Source organism: Lasioglossum baleicum, chromosome 10 (assembly GCF_051020765.1).
Source record: "Lasioglossum baleicum chromosome 10, iyLasBale1, whole genome shotgun sequence".
In the NCBI taxonomy this organism is placed as follows: Eukaryota; Metazoa; Arthropoda; class Insecta; order Hymenoptera; family Halictidae; genus Lasioglossum; species Lasioglossum baleicum.
Genome location: NC_134938.1, coordinates 13,926,536 through 13,944,382, shown reverse-complemented (window position 1 = coordinate 13,944,382; position 17,847 = coordinate 13,926,536). Strand labels below are relative to the sequence as shown.

At 39.1% G+C, this 17,847-nt stretch overlaps 1 protein-coding gene and 1 non-coding gene across 6 annotated transcripts in view; one reads left to right on the top strand and one right to left on the bottom strand.

Annotated features, from left to right (window-relative positions):
• Nucleotides 1–17,847, top strand: part of Sesn (Sestrin) — a 214,447-nt gene that overhangs the window by 34,470 nt on the left and 162,130 nt on the right. For 3 of the 5 annotated variants that reach the window (XM_076432642.1, XM_076432638.1, XM_076432640.1), the window contains exons 2-6: nucleotides 1,684–1,902; nucleotides 3,370–3,806; nucleotides 4,896–5,537; nucleotides 5,795–6,320; nucleotides 8,234–8,299. In XM_076432642.1, coding sequence (XP_076288757.1) covers nucleotides 3,556–3,806; nucleotides 4,896–5,537; nucleotides 5,795–6,320; nucleotides 8,234–8,299 — 1,485 coding nt within the window. In that variant the 5' untranslated portion in view covers nucleotides 1,684–1,902; nucleotides 3,370–3,555. The remainder of the gene's footprint in view (nucleotides 1–1,683; nucleotides 1,903–3,369; nucleotides 3,807–4,895; nucleotides 5,538–5,794; nucleotides 6,321–8,233; nucleotides 8,300–17,847) is intronic. The other 2 variants (XM_076432643.1, XM_076432639.1) reach the window with 2 other exon arrangements.
• Trnak-cuu (transfer RNA lysine (anticodon CUU)) lies at nucleotides 8,063–8,135 on the bottom strand. Its single transcript has one exon. It is a non-coding gene; the product is annotated as a tRNA-Lys (tRNA).

Genomic DNA, 17,847 nt, shown 5'->3' with positions numbered 1-17,847 from the left:
ATGCCGCATAAGTGAGCCGGAAACGCGGTTCGAAAGTGCAATGGTTGGACAAGCTGCTGGAACTCAGCTGCGACATTAAGAGAAATCGATGCCACCCTCGTTCGAGCGTGCGAATGCACCCTGTTTTATTCTCCTCAAGATACTGGAAAGACCTCTCTTCCCCTCTCTCTCCTTCTCGTCCGCCTTCCCCGCGTTTCCCCTCCTTACCTCTTCCCGTTCCTTGACTCGATAAGTTGCGACCCCTCTCATTTCCTGACCTCGTCAGCCTTGACCTAGGCCTTCTCTCGCGGGGGTCGATCAATCAATGAAGAGGACTGCCGCAGCTCGGCTAATTGCGTGAACGGCCCGATAATGGCCCGTTTCTATTTCTGGGATCGATCGAATTTTTCTCTCATCGATCCGAAACGATCTAGCGAGTTCTAAGCGTAATTGTTAATGAGATGTTTGATGATTAGACTGCGGATCTTTATGCAAAATAAAAATTGGCTGCATCATCAATTGCAAGCTATAGGAGCTAAGTAAAGATTTATTTTCCTCATTAATTACGTTAAAAATAGTATATCGGCATTGTGTTAAACTCTTTTAATCTTTTTCCTGTTTTGGATTACACCCACTCATTTTTGTCGTAAATGCATGAAATCCGCAGTCTGCTAATAATGAAGCATACGGGTCACCTTGAGGACGAAGACTACGTGCTTCTTCGGAGCGTTCTTCATCGCGCACGAATCATGGAGGACGTTAATTGGCGTATTTGGTCCTGGATGTGTTCAGAACACCGCGCCACGTCACACGGTTACAGGCGGCTCTCAATTGTTCGTTGCGTAATGTTCGATTGGCGATAATCCGTTCACTACTGTGAAGTAGTGCTTCACCTATTAGCTTCCAGTTACATTGCTACCGAGCGATATTAAGTCGATCGATCCGGAGCTTGGATGGCCGAATGGAAATTCAATATTCGAGAGTTCGATAATTGGAGTGATTGCATCGCACAATAATATATCCGAAAGGGCACAATATTTCCGAGGAATTTATCCCCTGTGTCACAGGGTTTACCCTTTGAAAATACTAATTTAATGACATCTTTTTTTTGGTTTTAATAATTTCTTTGTGACAGTATTAGCGATATATTGGTGACATTTTGCTGATTAGAATGAGCCCAAACACGACACTATTCGGATCGTATTTAGTGGAACCTCGATTATCCGAACCAATTAGTGGATCGTGAGTAGACTGCGGATGTTTATGCAATTTTTAATTTTTCTAGGGAAATTTTAACTTATTATCAGTGGTAGTAATCTTTGTAGATCCGAAATAAATAGAAATCGTACTAAATTCTGTGGAATTTTTTATTTCCTAGCATTTTCTGAAAATTTTTGGAAGCCATAAATGCATAAGATCCGCAGTTTAATTATGAGTATTCATACAACAACATTAATTTAAATGTTTTACTGATTTTTACACAGAATCTTGTTAGGTTGTTTTGACCGAGATTGAAGAATAAAAGTGAGAGTTCGGATAATCGAGGGTTTACTTCCTCGTGGACTGAACGAATAAATACGATCCGAATTGTATCGTGTTTGGGCTCGTTTTAATCAGAAAATGGTTACCAACACGCTGGTAAAAGCTTCGTAATCATAAAATAATAATAAATAATTCTCGATGCGTTAACTTTGATTGTTGCAGACACCCAATGGATTAAGTCAATATCGGCGAATTTCACGGACCCGAGGACAGCCCATCCGAATTGGAACCACACTCCGAGGACTCATCAGCGAGGAGCTTGCGTTACGATGTAATGAACAATGTAACACGTTGCCGTTGAGAGAAACAGCAACACCGCCAAGACAGGGGACGAAGAAAGTAGCAACGAGGTGTTACCAATCGATCGATTTTATTACGGAGGTTCGCCCATCACCTAACTTCCTTTTTATTGATCCTACTTGGACTCCCAGGTTGCTGTGCTGCGGGAAAAAGAAAATATGGAAACTAAAAGTTAAAGATTCATTTGTTTTGCAACAGTAGTTTTAAATTCTCACGAATTACCAAATTTCTATTGAACAATTTTACTCCTTATTTAAAATTTATAAAAATTTTCCTGAATTTTTTTTATCGCTTTTTGTTGCAACTGGAGATGATATCTCAAGATAAGTTAAAAATTAATTTGTTGCAACAGTGGTTTCAAATTCTCACGAATTACCAAATGTCTGTCGGACAATTTTGTCTCTCATTTAAAATTACAAAAATTTTCTTGAATTTTTATTGTTGCAACCGAGGATGATTTATGTATAATAGAAGGTTCTCCAGAAGAGATTTGTATCGAGTTCGAGGCTCGGTTGTTTTAGCGGCAGATTCTAGCAAGAAGTATATTTGGCATTCGAAAAAATGATTCGCTTCCGGTTTCCGTTGTTAAATGACCGAACGCTGCTAGATCGACACACGATCGCTCGACACAGTCGACACACAGCAGCCTACTTTCTATCGGCCTGGAACGGCTGCCTAGGCGCACCGACAGTAAAATCCTCGAGAAACGAGTTTTACTGGCGATTCTCACGGCGAAACGCGACGAAACGACCGTCATTACGCGGGGATAGCACTCGTGGCCCTCTCCTTTTCCCCCAGTTTCCCTTTGTTCGACTATAAGCCGACTACCTAACGAAAACCCGGAATTCGCTCGCGTAACAGTCGATTGACCGTGATGCGATCGATCATTCCCTGGCTTGGACATTCTAACTGTGTGCCATCGTTCTAAGACAATCTTAAGATCACCAGTCGCAATCCTTGCGATCTTCAGTTACATTCAGTGTCGATTTTCTACCGCGATTTCAAGGTCGTTGATATTTTTTTATACGACACCCTATAGATTCTCATCGATATTCTTGTAGAGCATGAAAAGGCGAATCCAACGAGTACCATGAACGTACCATTACGACCATTCAATCTGGAGATATTCGTATTTAAAGGTAACATACTTGACGCTTTCAGAAACACGATCATGCTACTCGTTGGACTCATTTTTTCATGCTGTAGATGAATATCGAAGAAAAATGCAAGATTCATATATTCAAAACTGTGAAAAATGTAGTAAAGTATAATTTTAAACATTACGTAATCGTAATCTAAAGAAGCTAAAAGCGTCAAATATCTTACTTTCAGATAATAATATCTCGAGATTGAATGATCGCAATTGTATGTTCATGGTACTCGTTGGACTCGTATTTTCGCGCCCTACAATAATATCGAAGAAAAAATGTAGGGTGTCGTGAGCCAAATCTACCGACGACCTTCAAAAATATTTCGAATCTTGTTAAGAGATATTTCACAGTGTGATTCAACTCTGTTCCTAACGAAGCTGCTCGTTTCTGTTCGCAGTTTTATTGTTGCTTCGGCAAGCAAGAGGAATACAAGGAAGTAGCTGAGTTTGTATCGTAACGGCTGGTTTCCATTAAGTCGGATCGAGAGGCGAATCCTTTAGTTGGACGGCCAGCCGAGTGTTAATTAAACGTGGAAACGGGTGAGATATAGAGGGGAAATATCGGAGGCGAAAAGTGAAACGAGATGTACAGGGATCCGAACAGTTCCACGGGAAGCGGCACCTCCACAAAGGGCGACGAGGTCGAGATCGTTAGCAGATTTTTAGCGCCTCTATGCGCTAGGGATGAGACTGCCAGGGACATCGCCCTGGAAGCGGCCAGGAACACTGTCGAGGGATGGCTCAGTGGTGTCGGCAGTCCGAATCATTGGGATGACGCCGGCGAGATGGAGGACGCTGAAAGTGTCGGGGGAAAGTTCAAGAGCCAGGATGGAAGGTGAGTATCTCTGTCTAGAAACCTTCTTCCAGCAATAAGTAGACACGAGAGTCAAATATGCGCCGGACTACTCTCTCGAATCCCTCTATTCCGGTGGAATCTTTTCTAAAAAGTTAACAAACAAAGTAACATAAAATTGCTAATTAAACGATGAAAAGTAAAACGAGTTTAATTGGGATGATTGTTATATTTTTACAAAAATCAGCAAGTGATTTCAAACTTTTGGCGTATATATTCGATAATTCGTGCAATATTCTGCGGAACGATTCGTTTGTTTAATGAGCAAAGGAATTCAACGACCAGTGAGCGGTTTTCTCTGGGAAGCTTATGGACAGAGCAACAGTGCACGCCTCGTTCTATCCCACATCGTAAATACGTAAGAATTTATGAGCGTCGAGCTGCCTCGTTCCGTGAGAAAGATAATATTTACTTCTCGGTTGTAATGATCGTTCTCGGCTCTTATTAAACGGCTGGAGAAAACTGGCGAGGAACACCCTGGGTTGGATAGGTGGCTGTTCCGTTCACTTCTGTACGAATTATTGTGCGACCCACAGTAGTGTCCAGATTAAACTAAGATCGATATTATCGTAGAGCATAAAAAGACGAGTCCAACGAGTACCATGAACATACTATTGCGATCATTCAATCTCGAGATATTCGTATCTGAAAGTAACATACTTGACGCTTGTAGACAAACGGTCATGGTACTCGTTGGATTCGTTTTTTAATATCGAAGAAAAATGCAAGGTTCATATTGGAAACTGTGAAAAAGGTTTGTATATTAAAGCATAATCTTAAAACAGGAATATCTCGAGATTGGGTAATTGTAATGGTACGTTCATGGTACTCGTTGGATTCGTCTTTTCATTCTCTGCAATAATATCGAAGAAAAACATATAGGGAATATATAGTATATAAAATATAAAAATATCATGAAGCAGAAATACCGACGACCTTGAAATCTTGAAAACTTGTACCAGTTTCTACAATCACTTCGTGTAACAAATCACTTTTGGCAGTTTCTGCTTACTCCGTCTATCTTGATCTAGCAAAAGGGGTTAATAGTCCTGCGTCACGTTTGAATCCAAGGTACGACATGGGGATCATCGAGCGTTCTCCGACCATATCAGCGCCGAAGAACGTCCAGCCGGTGCACTCGCAGCAGATGCTGCAGGACAGCTTCAGAACAGAGGGATTCTTCCCGCAGAGCGTCACCGAGAACCCGGCATTTTTGGAGGACAGCAGCCTAGAGTGTTCTGAAACATATTCATCAGGATTATTCGACTGCGTCGACGGCCGATTGGTGAACGAGTCTAACTGCGGGACCCCGAGCGAGAGAAAACGTTACGACGTGGACAGCTACAGGTCTGGCCACTCTACGTCGTCGGACGAGGGCAAAGGCTTCAAGATTGAGTCCCAGGATAGGTACAGGAGGTTGAAGGATACCTCGGAGACCCGTTTCGGGTCTAGCAGCGAGAGCGAGAGAAAATTCATTGGGTCCTCTTCCAGCGAGAGACTGAACGAAGTCTGTCTGGAGGACAGGTCCAGGACGAAGAACTACGTGAAGGTGAAGGGAGCTAAGCAGAAACAGCTGGAAGACGACGAGTTGGATTCCGATACCAGGATCTATGGGAAGAGTCCGAAGTTCGACGACAACTTCGGAGCGAACTTCGACAGGAGGAACCTGAACTTCTCATCCAGACCCAAAGAACTCCTGTCACGTGATCGCAGGTAATCAACTTCAATATATAGTTACGAACATAGTTAATCACACGCGCTTTAAATCGGAATTACTTTTTTATGAATGGACCAAACGATTTCAATTTCTCAAATGACGTCTAATAAATATGTTGAGAAAATGCATTTGATCGGGATTGTGAAAAGCAATGGTAAAAATTGAATTTTACATCACTTTTAGCCGAGTTCGAATTCAATTAATCAAAGTTCGAACCTATTTGCGAGGTACTTGATCACATCCCTAATCGCAGGTGTTACGACAGCGCAGACGATGTCTCGTTCGACGAGACCGAGATGACGATTAGACACCGTGACGGTGTGGTGTTCAACACTCTGGACGGGTTCGAGAACGAAAACGTGAACGACATTTACTATAGACAACCGGACGAGATCCGTGCTGAGGACATGAAGCTGGAGAACTTCGAGGTCTACCCGTGCGAGAACGAGTGTCTCGACGATCGTCAGCCTTGTCGTCAGGATTATTTGCGCAAGAATGACGAGAGGAAATTCAGCGCTGGACAAATCAAGAGACCGCTCTCGCAGGACGAGGACGTCTCTTCCAAGACTGGCAGGATCCTCGAGAGTCCGGATGTGACGCCGGGGGACGTCGGCAGGATGCTGAATCTTGGGAACGCTCTGGAAGGACCCAAACAGGCCCAGGCCAACAAGTACTTGAATCTGGTCACTTTGCATCTGCCGGGGATACTGCGCCTTAGCGTCAACTGCCCGTACCAGAATGTGAGGATCAAGTGCGCGGAGATGGTGCAGATGGTCAAGGTTAGTACCTTTTGTCGTGGAGCAAAAAATTTGGATATTGTTCGGTCTCTAGCAGGCCGATTTAGAACTCAGATTTAGACACGGTCGGCTGCAACAGCTCGAGACTAGACAGCGGATCTTTATAAAATTAAAATTGTCTGCACCGATTGCAAGAGATAGAAACTAAATTGAATGTTACTTCTTCCCGTAATGATCTTAACGCTAAACCTACTGTCAGATACTGCAGGCTCTTACTATCGTTCTTACTATAATTTTGAAAAATCTATGGTACATGGCTAAACGCTTTTTAATGGAACCTTCAATAGCAAAAGCAATTTTCATTGTGAACTAACGAGTCACCCTCAATAACGTCATCTAACAGTTCCATTTAAGATTGCAATGTAAAAGAAAATTTCTATGCTTTCTTTTGGTACAGCAGAATTATTGAAAATCCTATTCGGGTGGGTAAAGTGTTAATAATAAGGGCCTGAGTGCCACATGTACAGCACATTACAGCGAGGCCCATCGCCGACCGATTTGTACGGACGATGAATAATTTTCCAAACGGAGGGTTGTCCCCGGTCATAAATCTCACACACACACAACCATCCTCCCCAGTTCTTTCTCTCTCTTTCCGTCCTCCTACTATACCGTATTCCTTGAGCCGTCCTTGACGTAGACGAAAACCAGACATCCTCGCCAGCGACCATCCTTTGTTTCACTACCAACCTTCACTTTTCCTCCCCTACAATTCCTCTGCTCTAAAGTCATCCTTCCTTCCATTTTTCCTGACCATCCTAGCAGCAGAATTCTACTACAAAAGACCTTCGGCAAAATTCTAAAGTTTTTCTCCTTCCGGGTTCCAGGTTTTTTATTTTACAATTAGAAAAATAATAAAGCTGATTTCATTATCTTTATTAGTGTACGTATTACAATAGGAGTCATCTTAGCAGCAGAATTCTAGTACAAAAGACCTTCAGCAAAATTCTAAAGTTGTTCTTTCGGGATCAAAGGACCGGTTCCAGGTTTTTTATTTTACAATTAGAAAAATAATAAAACTGATTTGATTATCTTTATTAGCGTACGTATTACAATAGGAGCCGCACAAAGTCTGACTAATCAATCTTGTCATTTTTATAAGGGAACATGTGTGCCAGTTACTTCTAAGGCTCGGTAGGTTTAGTGTTAATAGAAGAGAAATTATACATAGACACATCTCTTAAATTTTTCAAATTGTTCCTACAAACGCATAAAGATCCGCAGTCTACTCGACACTCGACGCGACGCCACGGTCACAGAATTATTCGGGTGTCATCGGACACCACTTCGAGACCTCTGTGAGCGAAACCCTCGACAGGGCAATCTTAACCAAACAAGCACTTGTAGTTCCCCATATCTTTCTCACCTAATTCATTCTAGCCGAAACATTATCTTGTATATCGAAGAATTATTTGGGTGTCATCGGACACCACTTCGAGACCTCTGTGAGCGAAACCCTCGACAGGGCAATCTTAACCAAACAAGCACTTGTAGTTTCCCATATCTTTCTTATCTAATTAATTCTAGCCGAAATAAATTCAACCATGTATCATATGTTTACATTCAATTGAGCTTCGAAGGAGTTATCTTCAAAAATCATAATTTAACGTACGAGGACCACGTTCATGTTGATGAATCATGTTTTTTTGGGCAATTTGTTGAACGGATACGAATTAGGCAGTGTGAAACGTTGATTGTTTAAAATTAAAAAGAAAAAAAATATTCGCCCAACGTGGGGCTCGAACCCACGACCCTGAGATTAAGAGTCTCATGCTCTACCGACTGAGCTAGCCGGGCCTGTGCGGGTTTTCCTTCGTTTGTTATAATAGTACAACCTTGTGGAATTTAGTGAAATACATATATCAGAGTAGTAAATATTGATCTTTTTCTTACAGGATAGAGGACTTCCAGTCCCGGTGCCAGCTTTCGATGGACCTAGCAACTTCGTCCCCACGTCCGAGGTAAGTATTCTTCACGACGCTTCTCTATACCTTTTATCTCAATTACGTGGAATTCTTAGACTGCATTTAAATATACGAGTTCCAGCTTACTGCGATTACTAAAAAGGGAAATGAATTTCTATACAGCTTCTGCAGCTCGAAATCAATGCGGACAATTTTAATTTTGGAGCAAAATCCGTAATCTAATAATTATTCGTAGACTGCGGATCTCTCTATGCACAAAATAAAAAAAGTTTACATTGATTTCAAGACGCAGAAGCCAAATAGAAGTGTCTTTCTTCTTTTAATTATATTATCAAGATGAAACTAATACACTGGCGGCGTTAAATCTTTGCGTTTAAATATGCTAGTTCCAGCTTACCGCGATTATTACAAAAAGAAATGAATTTTTATACAGCAGTTTAATAATAAAAAATCCGCAGTCTAATAATTTATTGCTGATGTGTACTGTCAGACGTATGAAATATCACAGTTGCGTAATATTGCGAGACATTTTCAGGAAGAGAGAGAGCAATACGAACATTTCTGTAAATTTATGGAGTAAGTAATTGTTGAAAAAGGGCTGGCTAGTGATTATAGTTAGCGTAATCTGGGGCATCGAATTGCCGCTCGTAGCGTCGATAAGGTTTGCCCGGCGATTGGTAGACGTTGCTAAAAGCGAGTCTCACGATTGGCTGGAAAGAGGGCGATGCCGTGGATTGGTTCACATTTACTTGTCCCCTGGTAGCCTTCAATTTAGTTTAATTAAGAACAATTACGAGCTTTGGCTGCCGCTGTGGCACCGTGTCCTAAGTCTGTGAAACGCGTGAGTTACAGAGACCTCCCTTACCGACGGTCATTTTATTATATCGCACATAATCCAATTGGAAGAATTTAATCATTAATAACTAATAACAACTTCACGGTGGCTGCAAGTTCTGAGCAATTTACTTACGAAATTGTTTAATTGTTTACTTATTAAATTGAACAACTCTATTTCTCAGCAATTATTACCAACAGTATTTTATAGTTTGTTTAGAGTACTTTGCAATAATGCAGTTTATATTTTTTATTTCTTGGTGGAAATTTGTGCAAATTACCATCCAGAGGTTGTTCCAACGATTCCTCAAAGATGGCGTTGAAGATCCGCTGGTAACTCGCGAATGTTTCTGCAAATCATTAATAATTAACATTAGTAGATAATAGGATCACAAGATTGCATTTATTTAAATTGCGTACAATTTTTATTATGTTTTCAATGTTCAAGGTTCAATGAAGAAGTTTATTGAGCAAATTTTTAGAATTTTAATAATTACAACAGAAGAAGTCAGATGCAAGTAATTTAGAAATAAATTAATAATATATGCAAACTGTAAATCCAGCTGGTTTGTAGATTGTTTAGTTCCATATACATGGACTTACTTATCTCGAGCCGGCGATTGTTTATTTAAATTTATCACGCAGGAATTTTCTCTAAACTGATAAGCTGTGTTTTTATATTAGATAACGCTGCATGTTGTTATTGACGAAAAGCTGTGATTCGTGACAGTGTAGTATACTTATTCACATTGAGTGGTGATTGAAAAATTGTAAACATATTTTTGAAAATATTATTAAGATCTTTTACTATATTCCAACAGCAAAGCTCGTTTCATACGTCTGACAAATACGTGTTTTACATAAACAATGAACGTGTCGTACATAGAATAAGATGAATTATCTTTAATTTCTATTTAATGCGATTTGGTGAAAAGTGTTTTTTCATCGACCTTTCGATATTTTTATTTCTGTTCATGTTTTGTGAGTTCCCGTCGAAAAATGCCAAGGTAAGTGTCAAATAAGGTATCTTATCAGTTTTAATTTTGGCTCTGTCCCAAAATATTGTTCTTTTTAGGTCCCGACTGTGTTTCATAACACATACAACAATTGCACGGTCTTTTTTCCAATATTTTCTAACCCTTTGCACTCGGAGCTATTTTAACTCGAAAATTAAACATTTCTTCCGACCTAAAACATTTCCATTCCCTACAATTTTAAAAATTTTATGAATATGAAATTCGTATAATACCTCATACAATACCCAGTGGCCCCGGGGATACCATAGGGCCCCGAATTTTAAATAAATCTATATTTAACGTATAACGGTATGAAATTTTTCATTACTTTTCATTTTTGTTAATAAGTTTGTGAGAGTTTTCTTGTAACTTTTATTTCTAACTCGAGTTTGAGGGCCTCAAAATTTTTACCGCTTGGGGTCTTCACTTGACTCGAGCCGCTACTGGCAATACGTAAATGTTTAGTAATTGATTAGATATTTTCTCACCATTCGTCATTTTTGAGTCACCATTCAATTAATATTTTTTTTTATATCTGTGAATACATTGACAAAATATTCGTTTAATCGAAGTCGACTTTACCTCATTGACGTGTTGCGGTCACTTTGTTTCGGACTTGTTTCGTGATCGGAGAACAGGTACTTAACTGGTATCGTGTAGACGCCAATCAAACCAAAGAAACAGATGCTGAAACTCGATCACTTTAACTCATCGTTTTGTTCCTGTGACGTGTCTCGCACTTATCGTAATCGCTCCCGACAGCAGACATAGTTGAACACTGAAGACTGATCACGCGATCCCAGAATTGCTACATCCACCTTGTTGCCAGACATCGATCTTTGGTTGCAAGAATTTCTTTCGCACGGTTCTCTTTTATACCACTTTCAAATCACTCGATCCAAAAAAGATACATATACAGTGTACAGGTGTTCTTCCATCGAGAAATTTTATTATGTATTATAAGAAATGTTGTGTTTTACAATCCATAATTTTTTTTACAATTTTACTAACCACATGGCCACCCTGTACACAAAGAGATAAGAAATATTAACCCATGATGAAGTGGGACCAGAAAAGTTTTTCCACTTTCAACAAAAGAAACAGATGCAATTTCCTGCAAAATAATATGGAATTCAAAAAAAAGTAAGATCCGCAAGTTAAAAAAAAAATACACATTTTCTGTTAACGTTATATATAATAAAAACACATTTCAGTTTTCAAAAAAAGAATTTGTTTACATTGTAAGCTTAATTATTGAGGTTGAAAAATTATTTCGTATAATAGCCCAATTCTCTCCGGATAAAACAAAAAAAATGTAGCTCGATCGTACAGACAGTTCCGGAGATAAAAATTCGTGAGTGATGCCTGTTTTCACCAAAATGGGCAGAAATTGCGAACTTTGAAGGTCTGTAATTTCTGAAAAAATTCTAAACTGGCAAAATGACTTAAACATAGCATATTTTATTTAAGTCCCTGTGACAAGGGGGCGAGGTGGTGAAAATCGCCGAGAGATAGAATGTTCTATACCCCACTGGAAATATTAATTAAATTCCTACACTGTGATTCGATTCATCTAGTGATTCACTTTGAGCTAGCCTAATTATGCGAGAAGGGTTGGAAAGGTGAAAATCGTCGTAACAGGATGTCCTATACGAATTCCGGATGAGCCATGTGTTCGTTCAGCGGAATTCAGCGGCGAGCCAAGTTCAGGCTGCCCTGAATTTCTAACATGGTACACGATTTCTGCGGTGCCTTGGAGTGCTGCCCAAAGTTCGCCGAGAAAGTGTCACGAAGGGTGAGGACGTGGAGAGGGTTGGATCCTGGTCAGGTTATAGCAAACTGTAGCTCGGTCCAGCGGCCGCAAACGGCTATAAGCGTCCCGTACACAGGTTCCATTAAAGATCTAATTGAATCCCTTGCGAACCGTTCCCTGGCTATGGCCGAAACTGTGCTTTCATTGGGCGTTTTCCAAACGTTTGCTCGCCAGCATTTTCATTAGGACCGGACTTAAATCTCTGATCGTATTCTGGTTCTTCAAAATATCCATTTTTAAAGCACAACTGTTCTGGAACATATACAGAAAAGTTTCAAGGTCATTTCTTCACGAGAAGGTTATTGGTTTTCTTTTTTTTTTTAGCGACACTATGTTTTTTCTTGGACATTCTTGTAGGGCATGGAAAGACGAATCCAACGAGTACCATGACCATACCGTTCCGATCATCCGATCTCGAGATATCCGTGTATGAAAAGAACAAACCTATAATCCAGAGCTGAACTTCAGATGTACGTATCTCCGGACTGAGCGATCGTATTGGTACGGTCATGGTACTCGTTGGATTCGTCTTTTCACGCTCTACAAGAATATCCAAGAAAAAATGTAATGTAATTGTCATTAAGAGAAGCCCAATAACAAATGCGTTGTTCTTTCTTATTGCTTTAACGTGATAGAATAAGCTGAACTCAAAATGCCGCTCTTTTGTGAATAAACTGGAACAGTGATAATACATTAATGCTCGCTTTGACCACGTCTCTCGGGTCGTTGACTTCTTTTTATGAGTCTTCCAATTGTCCACCGTGGCTGCTCGACGTCGCCAATTTGAAACGAGTCCACGTGCGTCCCGAATACGTTGCGCACAAACGCACATAATCTCTGTCCAATTATGTTCTGGATTGATTGTACGTTGTTGATAGATCACCATTAGCTACCCAGCTAGATAAATGATATATTTAGACGCTGATTAGGTTGGTTATTCAGTCGACAACAAAGCCACCGGTTCAAAATGAGTTCAAATAAAGCCACGAAAAAAGAGGGAACAAATAAAACTGGGTGTACGGGATAAGGAATAGTGAAATTTCTCATGTAAATCCTCTGCCAGCCGCGTAGTCCACGCTCGCTTTGTAAGCCCTCGCGTAAATAACTGGCTGCTACCTCTGGAAATAACCATGGGAACATTACTTCGGATATATATTTTCCGATGCGAATCGACCGTGTGCGAAATATGCGTGTAATCCGTCCTTTCGATGAAACAATACTGATCCTTCCAACAATTTCTGCCATTTAATTAGCTCGATCCGAAAATGGTATTTGCACGTCTCTTTTATTGGTACTATCTGCAATTTCATACTTTTCTAGAACAATGTGTTCGGTACTAATTAGTACGAGCCAATAATTAGCAGTGAGGATTTTTATGCAGAGCTATGAAAAAATTGTCAAAAATAAATTCAAACTATATTATTGAAATATACAATATACAATATCTGAAAACATTTTTTTTACTGTTCTAAAGGGGGAAAATATTAAAAAATTGGTAATACGGAAATTAAAAAAGTATTTTTAAGTCACATCATTAGGGATTTTTATGCAGAGCTATGAAAAAATTGTCAAAAATAAATTCAAACTATATTATTCAAATATATACAATATTTGAAAACATTTTTTTGACTGTTCTAAAGGGGGAAAATATTAAAAAATTGGTAATGACAAAATTAGAAAAGTATTTTTAAGTCACATTACAAATTTTTTAAATATTTTTCCCCTTTTAGCAGGATAAAAAAATTGATTATTTTAATACTTGTTTCCTACTTCTTTTCCTTCTTTTTTGCAAATGCAAAAAGCATTTATAGAAAAATTGAGTAGATTAAATTGAAAATTGTTGGAAAATGTTTGAAAATTGAAGATGTCGATATATGATTGGTCCTCTGTTAAAATCATTAAGGGAAAAATTGATACAGATAACTTTTCTTTACTGATGACATATAACGAAGAATATTAATGACTAGACAGCGGATCTTTATGCAAAATAAAAATGTTCTACCTGATTAGCAACCAACTGGAGTGAAATAAAAATTGATTTTCAACTTTCATGTTTAATAAGTCGAAAATAATATAACAGCGTTTTTAAATTCTTCTAATATTTCTAATGTTTTAAATTAAACCTTTTCATTTTTGTTATAAATACATCAGATCTGTGTTTTCCCCGAAAACTCAGTTTTCATTCCGCCCCGAGCAGTGAACTATTTTTCTTCTCTTCGGAATGTTTTGTTGCCAACAGAAAAATGTTCCATAGCTCATTGCGTTTTAATTGTTACGTCGATAATTCGATATTGGTGGCTGCAATGAACGACCCCGATAGGAGTAGCACCGCGATAAGGAATTTTTCATTTAGTTACCACATGTTCTTCGTGATATTGGTGAAACCTAGGGCGAGGTTATCTTGCTCGCGTATTACGTAATCCGGTATGATGAAAAAGAATGTTTCGCGGCGGATTTCGGGCTAGAATTTTCTCGAAAAGTAGGCTGCGCGAAAAAATGCCAATTAATACGTTCGACCCGGCTCGAAGCAAGAATTGTACTAATTATAGACGGTCTGCGATGGGTGCAATGTGGAGCGTGATATAAATAATGTACTTTGTTCTGACCAGAAACCTCGGTATTCAATCACCTCGAATTTTAAGTTGCATCTTAATTCACAGTTCCGCCATAGACATAAAAAAATCATTAATCTCTCAATAAATGATTAAAAAGTGACGTGATCATAGTTAAACAATTTTCTGGAATGAACATAATGCAACTGCAAAACTGTACAAATTTTAAAAAATAGTTGTAGTATCATTCTTAATTCACTAAAATTATGTATATGCAATTTTCAATTTTTGTAGGCAAATTTTAAAAAAGTGGTATCATGTAAAATGAACTAAATAAAAAATATATAAAAAAAAATTTTTTAAACCACGCTTATATTAAAGTGCACTAAAAAGGAGAAAATAATTTTTTTCCTGGTTCTCCACAAAATACCGAATCTATCATAGTTAAATGACTAATAATTTTTTTTTTCTGTTATAAAATTAGTGTCGGAATAGATAGGAAAATTAATATAAATTTGAATAGAATCATAACACAGTGACTATAAAAATAAAAGCGTGGAGTGCCCACGAAGATTACGTCAATATAGTTTAGCGCTCCACGTTTTTATTTGTAAAGTCACACTAATGTCATGATTTTATTTAAAATATTAAATTTTTCCGTCTTTTCCGACACTAATTTTATAACAGAAGAAATTTTGAACAAATTGTTTAAAATTTGGGGGAAAATATTATTAGTCATTTAACTGGATTCGGTATTTTATGGAGAATCAGGAAAAAAATGATTTTCTCCTTTTTAGTGCATTTTAATATAAGCGTGGTTTTTAAACAGTTTTTTAAATATATTTTATTTTCTGCTTTTATTGTCATCGGAAGCAAGTGTGTATACAAAATTTCAGCAAGAAGTATAAGTTAATATAAGCGTGGTAAAAATCGTACCAAATTTCATATTCTAGCATTTTTAAAAAATTTTTAAGGCATAACTGCACAAAGATCCGCAGTCTAAATATTACAGACAATTTATATTTGCATAAAGATCGTCCTAAATTATGTAAAAGCTCGATTTGACTGAGCGACTCGTTAATTATAGTTCTCGTCAGAGATCGCTTATGGCGGCCACAGTACACATTCTTCCCATTGTTTGTTCATCGCCAGAAATCGGCCTCGGGCGACTACAAAGCATTGTCTCCGCTTTCCTCGCGGTATCGACGCATTGTTTCCTCGTATTTCCTCGTGATTGGTCGTTATAGCTCACACGCCTTCGGCGCACACAGTCCCCCGCCTAATCTATAACGAGATAGTCTTGCTGGCTATCAGCTCTCGACGTATTCTCCGGGTTAATTGCGATCCGCGGTCACGCCGAGGCCTATTTCCACCGTAGTTTCGATCGCTCGTTTTGTGGTCTCGTGCTCCGATTGACCAAAAAAAGAAACAGAACCACCGGTTTTACTGTACACAATTTTCCGTTATGACCGCCTCTTTCATTCCCCGACCGGACATCGAAATAGCTTCTTCTTCCTTCTCGAGTTATCTTTCGAAACGGATCGGCACCGATGATCGATGGAGTCGCGATAGTCCGTGGGATTGTTATGAGAACGGGAGTTATCTAGGCCAGTGGTCGGCAACGGCTCCACCGTTCGGCCAGTTTTCGGGACCTGCGCCTCCCGCGCGTCTCGTTCCCCGTGACGACCCTACTGCACTAGGCATAGCATGGAGCAGAGGTTCTTAAACTGTGGTCCGCGGACCCCTTTCTTTTATTTTATTTTAGGGCGGTGGCGAAATACTGTTACGCGCACCACCCCCCTAAGATGAGGATTGGGGGGGTAGTGTGGGACTGGGCCCCCTCTGGGATGATATTTGAGGGAAACGGGACTTTAATCCCTGCCCATACCCACTAAAACCCCACCGCCCAAGGTCATAGACCCTTCTCTCCTCCATACCCGATACTAACACCACCCGGAGTCCCACTATTCGTATTACTATAGTCTATCGGATCTGTCTTGGTCCGCGAAACAATTTTGACATTAACTTTACATCCCCAACTTTTCGCTTTTATTCAAATGAATCATTTATTAAAAATCCTACGCGGAGAAGAAATTATTTTTAAAACGGACTACAAAGTATAAAATAATTTTTCCCAGCCCCATCCAGATTCCTACCCCCGTACAGATAGTCCTGAAAATTTGTGATTGTGAATTTTGAATAGAGCTATGAAAATACATGTAAGATTTAAAACGGAAAACGTGGGGTTTTGACTAATGACTATTTTGCTATGACTAACATTCAAAAAGACTATTGGTCATTTTTAAATATTAGTTGATTATTGCCCTACTCTGCTTCGGTGGCGCAAAAATTTTTTTTGCGCCAGTATTTCTTGTAATAAAGTTATTATTATTTAAAATTAGCGTGGTAAAAAAACGTGTCTATATTATTATATATATTAAAAGATAGGAAGGCGCGGAAAAAATTTTTTTTAGGGAGGTGTAGTAGCATAAAAGGTTGGAAACCGCTGGAATAAGGGAACGTCGAGATTGGGAAGCTTGCGACCAGAGAAAAGCCCAGGGCCCCTAAGGGTGCAGGTAGCCAACACGAGGTAGCAAACACTGGTAACAATGCATTCTTAGAACTGGAATTTACCTGAGCGATTACTCTGCCAGTAACGCTTGCAGTTTCAAGGTCTTTGAGTTTTCAATAAGTCGAACACTTTGCCGGACGGCTTCACCGTTAATACTAGTTGTTCTCATTGAACACCTCCACTAGTCATCCTTCTCCCATTACTAGACTGCGGATCTTTATGGGGGTAGACTCTATTTTCCAGGGTTGCAAGGGTTGCAAGGGCGCCTTTTCTCATTTCTCGATAATACGAACACGGGGTTTTTCAGTAGTCGACAACGCTAGATAAAAGATCGATCTCCTTAGATTTCCGCTATCTCCCTCAAAAGTCCTATTTTTTCGTTAACGGGGCGCCATTTGCATTATTCGGCAGCGTAATTTGCATTATTCGGAAGCATACAACTGCGTACGTAGCAAATTAAAGCAAATTACGCCTTGAATTTATAGCAAAATTGAGTAGATGAGATTCAAAATTGCAGAAAAATTGCGAACATTGAAAATGTCAATGTACGCTTGCTCATCTATTAAAATTATTAAGGGAAGAAATAACATTCAATTTGGATTCTAAAATTTCTTCCAATCGACACAGACAATTTTTATTTTGCATAGATCCCGCAGTTTATAAATACATCTATAGTTATTTTTCCTACACTAATAAAAATGATTTCACTCATTTCCACTTTGTAAAATTGCTCGTACAAATTTCATCTGCAAATTTTTCAATTTTAATCGTAAATTCTGTAAAACTTTGTTGTCAGC